Below are 16,948 nucleotides of genomic sequence, written 5' to 3' on the forward strand. Positions count from 1 at the left end.
AGTTTTGTTCTAGTTCACCAGGGTCTCCTACAGATCTATGATTCTGTGATTCTACTTACTTGTTGTGCTCACAGGGACATGCTTTGGGAGTTACTTTTTATAAGGAAGATAGGTTTAAGTTGTTGCACGTCCTCTGAAGGGTTTTTAACGTTGCAGCCTGTGTATCTAAAACATAGCAAGGTTACTATCCCCCCAACCTGTCCATAAAGAGTCTATTGAAAGACACCTAAGGAGCAGAGACAGTGATCTCTGTAATTTCTGCATGTTTTTCAGTGTCTCATTCAGCAACCTTATAAAAACACATTCTGCATGATTTAGTGGACCACACAGGGATTGAAGCAAGTTCTAACCAACTAACCTAATAAAAAAATAGGGCTACAAATTCTGAAATCTCCTTAGTAAGCTCGGAAAAAGTTTGTTAGTCAAAGTGAATCTTGAGTTGCTCTTAAATGGTAGGTGAGAGAGAACACAAACTGATTTAGGCAAGATGCCTGTCATGCAAAACAAGAATGTGAGAAGTCATGGAACATGAACAAAAAGCTGAAACTACACATGCTAAATCAGAGTCAGGTTAATGAATGAGCCTGCATACACAATATGAACTTGAAAGCATAGTCTCTGTATTTGAAGTCAAAGTGATTTCAACATAATTAGAAAAAACATTGCCCTTTAGAAAAAGTAACTACATCAATCAGTTGGCGGGGGGGGGGGGTTCTGGAGTATTCGATCAGGAAAGATCCTAGATTAATGGCTGGGAGTTTAAGAGGCCCTATAAGTACATGCAAATTTTTGAATATACACATGTCTAGGAAAGGAATTCAATTGCTTTCTTTAGATTCTTAATGAGATGATGATCCCAAATTGGTTATGAACCCACAGATTTAAGTAAAAATCCAATCTTTTGAATATCCATTTGTCATAATTTAAGAAAAAAATTGTAAATATAAACTGCTACCACAGAAATGGTACTGCTTTTATTTTTGGTTAGTTTTCTAGAGCTGTGTATAATTTATAGTACTTAGTGCAAAGCATGAAGATATTACAAGTATAAAAATGAAAGTGTGGGGAGATCCTGGGTGGTTCAGACAGTTAAGCATCTGCCTTCAGCTCAGGTCATGATCTTGTGGTTTGTGAGTTCGAGCCCCGTGTCAGGCTCTGTGCTGACAGCTCAGAGCCTGGAGCCTGCTTTGATTCTCTGTCTCCCTCTCTCTGTCCCACCCTCTCCCCCGGCCTCCTGCTCATGCTCTGTCTCCCTCTCTCTCCAAAAAAAAAAAAAAAAAAAAAAAAAAAAAAAAACCAACATTAAAAAAATGAAGCAAAAAGTTTTTGATTTGACAAATGCAACTCCCAACAAGCCGCATAAGAGTCAATAAAGTGAGCAAACTGTTTCCACACGCTACCAAAAAAACCAAACTGATAGTGCAATATTGCCCTCTACTGGACCACACTAGTAAAGATAAACCTAAAAGAACAGGACTTTAAAGAGTTTACTTTTAAAAGGACTAAATGGAATGATTTTTCCCATAAACGTCAGTTTAGCCTAATATTAGGGTAAGTCTGGATCATTCATTCTCTCATAATTTTAGTGTGGCACTAATTTGAATGTGGTGAAAAAGTTTAGAGGACTCAATCATGAATATAAGGTAACAAAAAAATAACTAATGTAATAAATATTTTTCTTAAAACTATATAGGATCTTAGAATTGAAAAGGCTGAACAAAGTTTCTAGTCTAACCATCTATATGGTGTACACTTTCCTTCTGTATATCTCTGCCAAGTAATTGCCCAGCGTTGGCTTAAATATTCTGGTGGAATATACCATCTCTGAAAAGTCTATCCTGTTCTGAATAGTTCCTTATAGCTGAAAATGATCTCTCTCCTGATTCCATCTCTGCAACAGAAAACCCCTCAAATATTGAAAAATGGCAAATTCATCCCACTACTCATACATTCTCCAAATTAAACGACCCAAGTTCCTTCAACAGTGGCTCCCTGACCAGGTTTCAGATGTGTCCACCATTTGGAATGCACTCCTTCCTCTTAAAGGGTATTTGTTTTCTTTTGCTACTATAACTAATCCACTACAAACAAAGTGGTTTAAAGCAATATGAATTTATTATCTTAGAGTTCTTTAGGTCAGAAGTCCAACATGGGTCTCACTGGGCTAAAATCAAGCTGTCAACAGGGCTGTATTCCTTTCTGGAGGATGTAGGCTAAGAGAATCCATTTCCTTGCCTTTGCTAGCTTCTAGAGGCTGCCCATATTCCTTGGTTCCTTTCCACTATCTACAAAGCGAGCAACATTGCATCTGACCATTCTTTCATAATCACATCTTCCTCTGACACTGACCTCAGCCAAGAAGGGTACTTTTAAGGGCTCATATAGTTATGCTGAGCTCACTCAGAGAATTCAGGATAATTTCTCCATCTCAGGATCCTTAATCTTAATTACATCCATAAAATCACACCCCCCCCTTTTTTTCCCACGTAAAGTAACATATTCCCAGGTTTCAAGGATTAGGAGGTGGACTATCACATAACGCCTTTCCATTTGTCCCTGTTCCTCCTAAAGTAATATGTTCCATCTGCATATGGCAGTCCATGAATGGTCAGCACTGAGTAAAACCAGACGGACCATCACCTTCATCTCTCCAGATACTACACTTTCATATCTGTACTGAAGTCCAAAGAGGTTATCCACATCAGTCCCCTAATTCTTACCAGGCTATTAACTAAAACACCCACACCTTGTCTATAAACACAGCTTTTAAGCCATTCCCGCTCTGTCCTTTAGTTGGCAGTGGTTTTCTAAACCCATGTATAAGAACTTATGTTTACTCCTGTTAAATTTCAACTTGTTAGATTTTCCCTATTCTTGAGATCTTTCGGATCTCAAGTCTAACACTCAGCCTATCTGCTATATTTTTAACTCTGTGTCATGCACATCTGCAGTGCTACCATTATAGCACCACTAGTAGAAATCATGAATGAGACATCTGAAAAAAACCTCGCAGCACATCAGAAATCTCTCTGAAGTTGCGTGATTCTTGAATTTCGGTGTGTAATTTAATTGTAGAAGGGTTTCTATGCCCTATATCTGGAGATTCTGATTGAGGAGGTTTAAGACAAGGCCCGGCAATCTGCTTTCAACACCTTTCTCCAAGTGGGTTTCAATCAGCAGAGTACACTTGGAGAAACACTGTCCAGGTTGAAATCAGTTACTCATCAGTTCCTTTTGGGTATGTCCAGCCACATACAACCCACCCAATTGTCTTCACATTCTGTTCATGTTTCCTGCCACAGGAAGTTATCATGAGAAAGAAACCTGGTCAAATCACTAGCTAAATCCCTTTTATAGTCCTGCTAGCCTATAAAAGGAAGAAATGACGCAGACATAATTTGTTTTTAATTTGTTCACAATTTGTTTATAATTTTTTCACATAATCTGTTTGGTGTGTTCACCAAGTTTTCCTTACCCTCAGTGCCCACAATTGACTTTTTAGTTCTTGATCTAGAATACTGCCAGGAGTTTAGGGTCAAGCTTCCCAGTTAGTAGTTAACAAAACCACCTTTAGAAAACTGGGGCTGCCCTTCTCTGTCTTCCAGATTTTGGAAAATCTGCTATCTTTTAAAAGCTCTCAAAGATCATGGACAACTGCAAGTTCTTTCTCAATCCACCCTGGAACGTCATCCAACCAGGCCCAAATACCTGAACCTATTTAGAGCAGCTTCACCATGTGGAGCTCTCACTCTCCCCCAGCAGGCAATGATCATTCCACCCATTTAGGTTGGACATCATTTTCCTTCATAGGAAGGACAGAAGCAAAATAAGATTTTCAGAAGTTCCACTTTCTCTGTATCATCCATCAGCAATATACCATCAGTTCCAAATAGCAGACACATCCCCTTTTTCATCTCTTTCTTCCTATAATCATAAAGTACCCCAAGTCTTCCTTAGCAATTCTTGCAAGCTTCTACTCATTAGAGATTTTATTTTCCAGTTGCTATTACAGACCTAAGCCTCCTCCTTATACCTGCATTACTCTGACTTTACCTTTCCCATCTCTTTTTTTGGAAACTGACTTCAGTATGGCAAAAAAATTACAACTGGAGTTGGGTGATATATACTTAAGGGCTCACTAGGCTAGCCTTGCTACTTTTGTAATTTTCTACAATAAAAGATAAAATAAATACATATAAATGTACAAATACAAATGTTTATATAAATACAGAGAGAAAGAGATCCCCCAATTTCTTCTTCATTGAGATGCATTTTTATCCTTAAACTTTCTTTTATTGGTTGGGATAATTTGGTTTTAATTAAAGTCTGAATTGCACTTTCTCTGAACCTCCGAATCCTTTTATCTTCCAGCCCAGATTCCTCTGCCATTTTTCTCTGACTCCCTTTTCTTTGGACTGTTTGACATCTACCCATCAAAAGCGTAGGATTAAAAAAAAAAAAAAGTGTACAATATATTCTCATTATGCTTGTTTCTCTCTTCCTGTCAAGAATATAAATTTTAGGGGCGCCTGGGTGGCTCAGTCAGTTGAGCATCCGACTTCAGCCCAGATCATGATCTCGCAGTCTGTGAGTTCGAGCCCCACATCGGGCTCTGTGCTGGCAGCTCGGAGCCTGGAGCCTGCTTTGGATTCTGTGTCTCCCTCTCTCTGCCCCTCCCCCACTCATGCTCTGTCTCTCTCTCTCTCTATCTGTCAAAAATAAATAAACTTTAATTTAAAAAAAAAGAATATAAATTTTAAAAAGTTCTCAGTTTATTATCAGACTAGATTATTTCTGCCATTATCCTTTAGGACAGTGGCTCTCATGGTGTGGTCCTTTGTAGCAACACCAGCAACACCAACACCACCCATGAGCTTGTTAGAAACACAAATTCATGGGTCCAACCAACCTATCATCACAATCTCTAAGGATGGGGCCTGGGAAACTCTCCAAATGAGTCCTATGCACATTAGAGTTTGAGAACCACTACTTTAGGAGAAGACACTGTTCCAATTCAAAAGCCATCAATGTGCTTTTAACCAAATGTGATTTGCATCAAGTGCCTAGACACTGGGAGTCCCTGATACTACTGTAAACACTAACCTTTATGACTCTCTTATGTTTGCAACTCATCACCTCTTCTTTGGCCATACAACACACTTCCATGCCTGTGTCCATCCCGTCTCTCTCCTTTTATTCTCCTCTGGATGGTGTTCAGCATTCTTCCACTCACAGGATCTCTGATCTCAATGCAGGTATATAATTTCTTGCCATATCACACCATCATATCTCTCCTCTTAACAAATCTGATTCTCATAAAAAAACTCATCCTTCCTTTGTTACATTCAAGTGGTGAGCCCAAATCCACAAAGTCATCATTATGGTAATGATATACTTATAAATGATATACATGATATACTATCCCTTATAATCTCAACCTTATCATTCGAATTTTGTGTACTGTTATAAAGACTTTGGAGCCTCTAAGTATTATATCCAGCTAGGTTCAAGATTTGTCTTTTGTGAGTCCCTAAATACTGCTTCCATTTATTCTGCTAACCATGTATTACTTGATGTCTAACAGGGTTTTACCAGTTAATTTGCTTGTTTTCCTCCTCTTCGGCACTATTCAGTCTAAAACTGTCCCAACCAGATAAGACAGTTCCTAGGAAAACACACACAGATGTATTCTACCTCTCCCTCCATATTCTCCCAAACTCAGTGCAAGATGATGATTATATCAACTGCAAGCTTTTCTTCCTAAGCTTTTAAATTAGTGCATTTATAATGATGATAAATAAAAACTATAGCTGTAGCCAGAAGGGATTGATAGGGCCAAATATGGAAGAATTAATATAAATTTAATACTTTGATTAAAAAAAAACACCTTTAGTTGAGCTCATCCTTTCCCTTAGTTCTTTAGTAAGGAGACATACACTATTACCATGTTGATAAAAAGTTATTTGTTTTCAACTCAATGTATCTGTGATCATAATTTTTTTCTTTAGAAGTGGAAAACACTGAATCATTCAAATTCACTCAATTGTGTATTCCACTCTGAATTATGAGATAACTAGCATCAATCGATTCCACACATATTAATGTTTATCTTACACACAGAAAAATAAGTTCTAAGTTTTACAAGCTCTAAGGTGAAAAACTACAATGTAGAAGAAACATGTCACTAGAGAAGTCAAGAATTTATATTCAAAATGCAAGAATACACGAAAAATGTGTAATTTGTTTAAATTGGGATATGTAACACATATGTTAACTAGTTTGAATAGCAATTTATATCCACTCTGGCCTAGATATCATATCTTAACTCCAAAGAAGTAATAAAAGACAGCAATACAAGAAAGTGACAACATGTAATAATGAAAGAAAATCACAAAATGAACCATAAACACAATTTGCTGAAAAAACCTGCATAGTATACAGCACGTAGGACTGCATACTTTTTGAATAATTAATATTCTTAAGAAAAGAATGGGTAAAAATGTATTACTCAATATAAAGGAATACAATGAGGCGCACCTGGGTGGCTCAGTCAGTTAAGAGACCGACTTCGGCTCAGGTCATGATCTCATGGTTTGTGAGTTCGAGCCCCATGTCAGGCTCTGTGCTGACAGCTCAGAGCCTGGAGCCTGCTTCGGATTCTGTGTCTCCCTCTCTCTCTGCCCCTCCCTCACTCATGCTCTCTCTCTCTCTGTCTCAGAAATAAACAAACATTAAAAAAAATAATAAAAAAAATAAAGGAAAACAATGAGTCACTGAACACACTATTCTGTGGAAATGTATTAATTCTGCAATAACTGGAATGCTCACATATTTCTGCTAAATAGTTTTGTGGTTAAAATCAGTTATAAAAAGTAAACAGAAGGGTTCTTGGGTGCCTCAGTCGGTTGAGCATCTGACTTTGGCTCAGGTCATGACCTTGCAATTCATAAGTTCGAGCCCCACATCAGGCTCACTTCTGTCAGGGCAGAGCCCGCTTTGGATCCTCTGTCTCCCTCGCTCTCTGCCCCTCCCCTGCTCATGCTCACTCGCTCGCTCTCTCTCTCTCAAAAATGAATAAATATTTTTTAAAAAGTAAATAAAGTTTAAGCAGAATTAGAAATATTCTGTTTCTAATATGGAATATAAATACTTCATAAGTATTCAATAACTATTAAATGGATATGTTAAAATGATCACTTAAGTGATAAAAATGGAAAATACAAATTTTAATGTCAAAATATAAACTTTGAGATGAAGAACTTGGTGGTAAGATATATAACCGCACTTAGAAAATATGCTTCATATTTCTATTTTTATTACTCAAACACTGCAACTTTTTATGAGTTACTTAGCTTTCGGAAGTTGGTTTCTTGCTACCAAAACTGGATTCAGAAAATGACCTATCTGTGAAAAACGCTTTGATGATTCACTAGAAAATGATTTTATGTGTTTATAAACCTCTGTACCTCATCATCATCCCCTTTATTCTATTAGTTCAGCCATCTTGTCATCGACAGAGATACTACTTAAAAATACTCTACTCTTTTTCACCTCCCAGCTCTTTGTCATTCAACCAGCTTCAACAAGTCGTAAGTTAATCTTCGGCCTTTGGAGGCTAATAAACATAGAATTTGCTACAACATACTTTCTTCAACCAAGGAGAGTGATGGTATAAGATATAATGTTCTGCTGACACTTTTAGATTCTTAGGGAAAAGACACCTTACACCCATAAATGAATATGTTTAGAACTCATTGTTATAATTTGAGATTACAGGGGTCATTCTCCCTATAATTCATTTAACAGTATTAACAAAGATAGTTTTATGTTTTCATGTCAGTTTTGACATACAAGAATGTTACAGTAATGACTACTATTATTTTTTTCACTTAACAAAGGAAAAAAGTTAAAATAAACATGAGGCCATTCCTCTCCCTTTTTCCATGGACTCCAGAAAATAAGAAGGTTCATCATAACTGAAATGATCCCATCCCAAAGACCCTTATAAAATGTATACAACTGCCCCAAAACATTTCTGAAGTCCTGGTCAAATCTCTTTCTCTGATCAACATGCCTCACACAGATCTAAAGCTCAATGAATATCTGCTACAGAATGAGGACCTTTAAAAAAAAAAAAAAAGACAGTCCTTTTAATGGCACAAGGAACACTGTTCTCTTCACTAAGTCTTCAAAAAGTGACTTAAACTAGTCACTTTACATATTGAAAATGAGAGAAATTCTCTGAAATCTCTACCTTTCAATTCCTTTAGAGGACTCCTGGCCTTTGGGATGTTTTTCATGTTCAAAGGCGCTAGGCTTTTATTATATAACTTCCCACAGAAGACTGAAACCATGTGATATTCTCAGCCCTGCTGACACAATAAATATTAAAAACTAAAAAAATAAATAAAAGAGAGACAGTCCTATGATAAACTAACTTAATCAATAATTCCTTTTTTTCATCCATTCATTCAACATTATTAAGCAGCTATAATAATGCCATGCTTTCAATCATCAATTATTCAATAAGTACACAACAAGTAGAAAATATGGTAAGGCATATTTTTACATCTCCATTTTTTGAGAAATTTCTAGCATGCATTTCACGTATAGTTTCATGCATTTAAATGACCTTACCTCTCTTACAGATAGCTGTGGTGGGAAGGAGACTGAAAATACCAAGTTGGTAAATTCAAAACCAGAGGCCTCAACTTTTTGGCACACCTAAAAAAGTATTACATAAAAGCATTTTTTTATTACATAAAACAGTATTCTATAAATTCTCAGGAATTGCTGCAAGTTTTACACTAATCTTCATAACATGGATTTTGGTCTAGGAGATCACACTACACTTCTAAACTTTCACCTTTGGGAATTCTCATAAACATCCTGAAATCAAATATTTGCTAACTATAACCTGAACAACTGATATCACAAGGTTCAAAACAGCCAGGATTCACTTGCAGAACAATCTGTGGAACGTCAAAATAGTTTTCTATTAGATCACCTCCTAATTTAAAAAATATTTTTAAGCAAAATGAAGCCAAATTTGGCACTCCTGACAGCTAAGAAACAAAAGGCCATCCCACATTCAATCATGTACCTTCCACAAGATGGTAACACTTGTCATTTCAAGACACTAATAGGTATGACTAAGAGCTTTTCTCTAACTCCTATGTTAAACAGCAGAAGGAAACTGCTATCTTTTCTTCAGTTGAGTAGCACTCATGACAAACACAAGGACACATATTTCATTAATTTTCAGATATCTTGTTAATAACGTAATTTGAAAAGAGTCAGCTTGTTTTTTCAAAAAAATGTAAAAATGTTTTAATGATCCATTGGTGTTAAACAAGTTGAAGTGAATGGCATTGCTCCTTCAGATTCAAGAATTCTAGGCCTTAAGACTGAAAATTTCTACATAATTGCACATATAATAAAAAAACAGATTATTTACCTTTTTAATGAACTCTTTTTCACAGAATTCTTGAAGAATTCCTAGACATACATTGCATACATTTAAATTTGAGTTCTTAGAAGCAATGCTACCATCTTCCAAAATGGAGACCCTCCCCTCTCCATTTTGACTCAGATTATCAATCCCATCAATCCCATCTTCTAGTTCTTGTAGTCGAATTTTCTTGGGAGGTGGGTTTGGAACATCCGAAATTAATTCCTCTTTTTCAGTTTCCAAAAATTTCTGTAGTTCATTGAGCAACTCCTGGAAAGTTAATTTGGAAAAAAGTAATAACCTTTTGACAATGCCCTTAAGGTTAGGATGAAAACAGGAGTGAAATTACTATATATCACAGACTTATACAATGTTGATTTATATCAATTTTGGAGAAATCAATTAACCTTACTATCCAGCATTGGCTTTCTGGGGAATTTAAAAGAGAATTATCTGTAACTCCTCCAATATATGTGTGAATATTTTTCCAAAAGAGTTTCATATATCAGTGAAGCTAAAGTCCTAAATCTGAGGCAGAAAGGTTCCATTAACAAATTTATTACAGGTGTAACCCGTTTTACGGTGTTTCAGTTTATTCTGCTTTGCAGATACTGTGTGTTTACAAATTGAAGTTTTGTGGCAACCTTGCATCAAGCAAGTCTATCAGCACCATTTTTCCAACATTTGCTCACTTTGTGTCTCTGTGTCACATTTTAGTAATTCTCACAATATTTCAAACCTTTCCATTATTATATTTTTTATAGTGATCTGTGACCAGGGATTATGACTCTCTGGAAGCTCAGCTGATGGTTAGCATTTTTTAGCAATAAATTATTTTTTAATTATGTACATTTTAGACATAATGCTATTACACACTTAAAAGACTACAGTATAGTGAAAACATGAGTTTCATATGCACTGGGAAACCAAAAAATTAATTTGACTCACTTCATTGTGATATTTGCTTTAGTTCGGTAATCTAGAACCAAATCTCTATATCTCTGAAGTATGCCTGTAATTTGGTTTGTAGTTATGTCATGAGGATCATTCACTTGCTAATTTTAGATTTTAAAAAAGCTTCGCTTCTAATTATTAACAAATAGAAATACAAACTGAATTCTATTATTGCTAGGTTATTTAATAATCTCACAAGCACTAAAACCTCATTTGTACAATATTCATTTAATATGAATTCTGAAAAAGTAGAGATTATACGTATATTAAGTAAAAATAATTTCAAGACAAATTACTAAACAAAGGTAAACAGATGCTGGCAATGCTGACATTAGGCACCATAATTACAAAAACCATGTATGCATTAATTGAAAGAAGCCTTCTACTGCACTCTGGTTTGCCTAATTTCTGTCACCCTTTGTAGTAGAATGTTAAAAGTTGCATTTCTTTGAAACTGTTCTCATATTTCAAGCATTCCATTCATCTAAAATCTCAGAGGACTTTTTTTTCTGTTTTGCCTAAATTAGATTTTATTATTCAGTTGTTGAATAAATATACTTTTGAAATTCACTCAGGTTACAATTTACTGGCTCTAAAGAATAAAAAATCTTACACTCAAACAAATCTAATTTATTTTATTAAGACATTAGCTCCCCTATTTCATCTTTAACAGAAATATTCGTATATACACACACATATAGGTATATTGTGACCTACACAAATGTTTATTACCTAAATTCTATAATGTCAGTATAACATAGTACATGTGTATGTGTACAAAATAGTAATATGACTAGAACAGATCAAAACCTAAGTATATTACAAAAAAAGTCTTCAAATATTTTCATATTTACATAAAATGATACAAATAAAAGTTGGTAAGACTAAGTGTCTTTATAAGATATATTTTTTAAATCTTACGACAAATGCATAGAATGATAAAATAATGTGTCTGAAAAAATGTGTAAGGAGAGTTATACAAAACCAGTCTTATTACTTTATAGTCACAGTGTGTATAAATGAATATACACATATATATTAATCATCATAGCATATGTACCATTTTCAAAGTGTTTTCACATACTTTATTAGATACTGTCCCTTAAAATCCTGTGAGGTGGATGTTATCATCAATCCCATTTAGAGAGGAGAAAACTGAAGCTGGAACTGGGATTCAAATCCATGTCTTCTAGCTCCAAATTCTAGGCTTTGGATTCAGACAGATAGTTCATATCCTAGCTTGCTCACTTAATAGCTGTGTAAATTGGGCAGGTTGTTTACCTCTCTGTGCCTCAGTTTCTTCATCTGAAAATAGAGACAATCATAGTATGTACTTACCTGATAGGTTATTATTAGGATTAAATGAGAGCTTGACATATAATAATGTTATATGAACACTGGATATAATTATTATTTCCAAAATAATAGAAACAACTAATACATAAAGGAAATGACTTATATTTCTAACTCCTGAACAATTTTTAAAAACTGTAAAATGGGGTGCCTGGGCAGTTCAGTTGGTTAAGTGTCTGACTTCAGCTCAGGGCATGATCTCCAGTTTGTGAGTTTGAGCCCTGTATCAGGCTCTGTGCTGTCAGCATACAGCCTGCTTCAGATCTTCTGTCTCCCCTCCGTTACCCCCCACCCCCCACTCTCCCTCAAAAGTAAATAAACATGTAAAAAAATCGTAAATTGTAAGAAACAGAGTGTGCGTGTGCATATTACTGTTAATATAGGTATATATTCACATATATATAATTATTGTCTCTAAAAAGACCATCACTAGCAGAATCAAGTATATTTCACAAAATATGTTACATTTTATGTGAAAGTATTGCTAGTCAAACCTCTGTATATTATCATAAATGTCAAAGATCCCTGTATATTATTTTTGTTGTTATTAATAGTAAAAAATGATGATGGTAAGCATTTACTTCTAGAGGGTTACAAATACCTATTTGTAAGTACAAATGGTAATACAGAAAACAGAAAAAGAAAAAAATGCAGCCAAATCCACACTTAATAGATCTTCCACTTGATAGAAGATCTCAGGACTGTCATTCTGCTGTCACATATATTACTAACATCTGGTTAGAAGTACTATTTTTTGATATCTGTCTACTCTTTGGGAGAAGTATATACAAACATTACATACACCAGGGATGTGCTTCACAAAGATCCCACTACATTAAGTGTCAGATATAATCACTTAAGAAGGAACTTACACTTTTATGGTCTAGTGGAAATTCCATAATTGCCATTATCAGGAATTATTTTATTATAGTTTTTTTTTTTAATTTAATTAAGAGCTATGGATACTTTCCCCCAAATGTACAGGTATTCATTTTAGAATAGAGAAACTTTCTTTAGAAACAAAATGAAAGTACCTTGTAGGGACGTTTGTAAGGTGCATGAAAATCCACACCACAGAATCTGAAGATACATCTTGGACAGGTACCAGTACTGAGCAACAACTGGGCCACATGCTTATTTTCCTCAGTCAGTGGAAACATATTAAATAATTATAACTAGAAAGAAAGAAAAAGTAATGAATACCTTTCGTGTTTTACTTTCACAGACAAATATGTCACCTTTAGGGATAAAAACTAGCTTTAATTTGAAAACACTATTTCATACTCTTCAACAGTATCCCTCTCATTTTATGCATACTTAAACATAAACTTGAAAGACATTTATTAGATGGATCAGGTAAAAGTTTCTAATTGTCAAGGAATTTAGCTTAGCATTCTGGATTATTGATAAAGTACGTCAATTTAACTAAATCAATCAAAAGAAATAAAAATAATCAAGAACAGTTGTCTCTGAGGAGGGTAAGTCAAACAAAGAATGCAGAGTGAAATTTTGTTATTTTATACCATTCAGGGCTGTTTGGGAACACAGAGTAGTAAATTCAATAAATTTTCCCTATTAGAAATTAAAAATGAGTTTGCTAGGAAAAAATAATTGGAGCAGTCTATATAATATTTTACTAGCCTTACTGATAGCTAAGCAGTCAAGTATTTAAAACAAATTGACCAGTAGATCTAAAAATACCAATTATAGTTTGATGAAATAACTAAATGATAACCATTAGGAAAATGAGAAAAACCTGCTCCTCTGATGCACAAGTAAAACCTCCCCCCACCAAAAAAAAAAAAAAAACCCACAAATTACATGCAAAATAATTTAGAGTAACTATTATCTACCACAAGTTGCTACTTTTTGCAATTTGAATAAACTCCCTTAGAAACAAATACAAGAGAATGGGGTAAAATCCAATATAAAACTCTTATTGCCAAATAAAATTAAATTACTAAAATTAAATTACATAATCATTCTGTTTCTCAAATATTTCTCTAAAATTAAATTACATAATCATTCTGTTTCTCAAATATAGATATTGATTATTGTACCACCTCATATTACTTTAAAATGAGGAACTGGCAATATTTTATAAAACAATAATTGCATGGCAGTATTGTGGGATGGTATAACTATGGTCATGCAGATAAAAAACAGTAGCATTTTTTGACAGGCGCCTGGGTGGCTCAGTCAGTTAAGCATCCAACTTAGGCTCCAGTCATGATCTCACACTTCGTTGGCTTGAGCCCCAAATCCGGCTCTGTGCTGACAGCTAAGAGCCTGGAGCCTGTTTCCATTTCTGTGTCTCCCTCTCTCTCTCTCTGCCCCTCCCCCACTCACACTCTGTGTGTGTGTGTGTGTGTGTGTGTGTGTGTGTGTGTGTGTGTGTGTGTCAAAAATAAATAAAACATTAAAAAAAACAGTGGCACTTTTTAATTTGTGCAGTTTTATAATCCAAATGAATTTGCTTAAAATTTGTGGGAAGGTAAAGCTCTTACCAACTCCTTACTCTGAAGATGTGATTCTTAGAATTAGCTTGTTTTCCAACCCTTTAGAACCCACTCTTACTTGCAAGTTTTTAAATGTTCATGGACACTTAACAGCATACCCTTCACATAAAGAGTGAGGAAGGCAGGTAGAGTGTATCTTAGACAGAACCCTTCACCATAAAAATCAGGTCAGCAGCCAGGACTACAAAAAACAGACTCCCTCTGGCTGAGTTCTAACTCAGGTGAATACAACATGGGAGCTGGTAGGCAGAAAGAGAAGAAACTCAGACATGCCTGGATACACCAGCGAGAACTTTGAGACACTGAGACTGAAGCTCTGATTTAGGGTTGCCTAAGTACATTTGGGCTCGAGGCCATTTTCATGAAATGACACAGAGTATTTGGAGAACACTTTGTACATAGAGAAGCTCTGTGTGGTCATCATCATATAAGTGATATGAACTCCTTCCGCCAGTCCATTTAATCTGCTAGTTTGATAGTGACAAGGGGTGGCATTCACTGAGGGGCTGATTATCAGCATTTAAAGTATGTCCCTGATTGCACTCCCTTCTCAGAGAAACTATTTCTGTCTCACTCTTTTTTTCTCCTTTCCATTAGTTAAGGCCAAAGATTTCATTTAATTCAGAATTAATCTTTAACTCAGAAAGAGAAACAAACACTCCTCCCTGATAAATAAGTGGATGAGTAAGTTCTTTAAAAGGTCACTTTGTATCAAAGATTTCCCTGGGGACTTAAGTTAACTATTTTTTATTAAAATGGATGCTTTCTTAGGGGCACCTGGGTGGCTCATTCCATTAATCTAACTCTTGATTTCTGCCCAGGTCATGATCTCACAGTTTGTGGATCAAACCCCACGTGGGCTTCTTGCTGACAGCGAGGAGCCTGCTTGGGATTGATTCTCTTTCTCTCTCTCTCTCAAAATAAATAAATAAACTTAAAAACAAATGGATGCATTCTAAGGATAAGATCGTTCCATTTGCAACAACATGGACAGACCTAACAGTTTATTATGCCAACTGAAATAACTCCAACTAAGAGAGATAAATACCATATGATTTCACCTATAAGTGAAATTAAAAAATTTTTTTAACAAAAACAAAATGAGAAAAAACAAATTGATGGTTGCCAAAGGGAAGGGGAGTGAGAAATACAGGCTTCCTCCGGTTATGGAATAAGTCTATGAAATAAGTCACGGGAATAAAAGGCAATGATATTATAATAGGTTGTAGGCTGACAGATGGTAGCTACACTTGTGAGCACGGCATATCAACATAGAGAAGTTGAATCACAATGTTTTACACCTGAAACTAATGTAACACTGTCAAGTACACTAAAGTAAAAACAACTTTTTAATTGAAAAAAAGGGGGGGGGATGCTTTCTTTCCTTTGGCTCAAAGACTGTTTATTTCTCCAATAAGCACACTTAAAAGTAGCATGCAAAGTCAATACATGACACATTACAATCTTTTGGCTCTGAGAAGTTCCCAAACCTGTTCCAGAATTAGGAAACCTCCTGCCCCACGTAATTTGAAGGTCTTAAAAGAGAAAACAAAACCCTCTCTTTGGCGTTTATGTGTTACTAATGGAGCAGTCTTCCAAACCCTCTCAAGATTATTTTCATTTAGCAACAATCTAGCAACTTCTCAAGCAAGTTGGCATGTTAACATTAAAAGGAGGAAATGCGTTATGCTTTAAGGTTGGTTGTTTTATTTTGATGTACAGCACTGAAAGGATTTCATAAGACATCAGAAATAAGTTGTTTCATATAATGTTTATTATCTTTGAAAGCAAGCCCTGAGAAATGTATCCCATACTGTACGGTTTTCATTGTTGGTTGCCTTTCTTAAGATTTTTTTTTTTTTTTTTTTTTTTTTTTTGCTTGTTTTACAGACAGAATCGGAACAAGTCATTGCAACAGAACTTCCTCCCACGTGTCAGCGTCCCTACGGGTTTCGGGTCCCTTCTCCACAAAACAATGATACCTGGAGAGGACGATGGACTTTATTTTCACCTCTTGGACGACAACTGCAACCATTCGTTGCAAACAGAGAAGGGGCAAGGGCGAGTGAAAAAACACCAAAATGGCCAGACTGAGTCTCGCATCCCGTGATCTTTTAACACTCATTTCCACAGAGAAGGGTGTCATTCGTCTCATGGGGGTGGGGAGAAGTGTATTTTCAGAACTTCATTGCTCTACCGTTACACTCAGCTGCAGAATGTACTCTAGTCTCGGAAATTCATCCAAGATCTAACCTCGAGTCTCTCCTTCGGCCAAGCAAGCCCTTACCCCCTTCAGTCAGGTCCAAGAAACTTCCCACTCACCCCTCCTTGCTAACAAGGTCGCTCCAGCAGAAAGGAAACGACCCCCTTCATCCAAACCTCTCCAGCGCCCAAGCCACACTCCCACCCCTCGGACCTTCCAGCCTCACCTTCTCCCGCGACGCCGGAGCCTAAGGTTTAACCCCTTCCGGCTCCCAGAGGGAACGGGGAAGACTAAAGACAACGCACCTACTGCGTGTAGCAATTCTGTTCCCCGAGGAAACGAGAGCTTTAGAACGAAAGTACCAGGTCCTCTCGCAGGGCCTGAATGAACTCTCTCCCCTTCTCGTTTGTAGGGAAACCAGAAAAATTGCCTGGTGCACCGCCCCAACCCCTCACCCCATCCCCACCC

The 16,948-nt window shown here is 36.1% G+C and overlaps 1 protein-coding gene across 5 annotated transcripts in view; it reads right to left on the reverse strand.

The window, feature by feature from the left end:
- PUS10 (pseudouridine synthase 10) overlaps positions 1–16,948 on the reverse strand; it is a 74,032-nt gene that overhangs the window by 56,762 nt on the left and 322 nt on the right. For 2 of the 5 annotated variants that reach the window (XM_045054246.1, XR_006595598.1), the window contains exons 1-5: positions 16,707–16,831; positions 12,793–12,933; positions 11,687–11,710; positions 9,458–9,721; positions 8,638–8,724 (exon numbers count right to left, since the gene is read on the reverse strand). In XM_045054246.1, coding sequence (XP_044910181.1) covers positions 8,638–8,724; positions 9,458–9,721; positions 11,687–11,710; positions 12,793–12,918 — 501 coding nt within the window. In that variant the 5' untranslated portion in view covers positions 12,919–12,933; positions 16,707–16,831. Of the gene's footprint in view, positions 1–8,637; positions 8,725–9,457; positions 9,722–11,686; positions 11,711–12,792; positions 12,934–16,706; positions 16,936–16,948 lie in introns of those variants that run through there. The other 3 variants (XM_045054247.1, XM_045054248.1, XM_006930121.4) reach the window with 3 other exon arrangements.

Source organism: Felis catus, chromosome A3, assembly GCF_018350175.1.
Source record: "Felis catus isolate Fca126 chromosome A3, F.catus_Fca126_mat1.0, whole genome shotgun sequence".
Lineage (NCBI taxonomy): Eukaryota > Metazoa > Chordata > Mammalia > Carnivora > Felidae > Felis > Felis catus.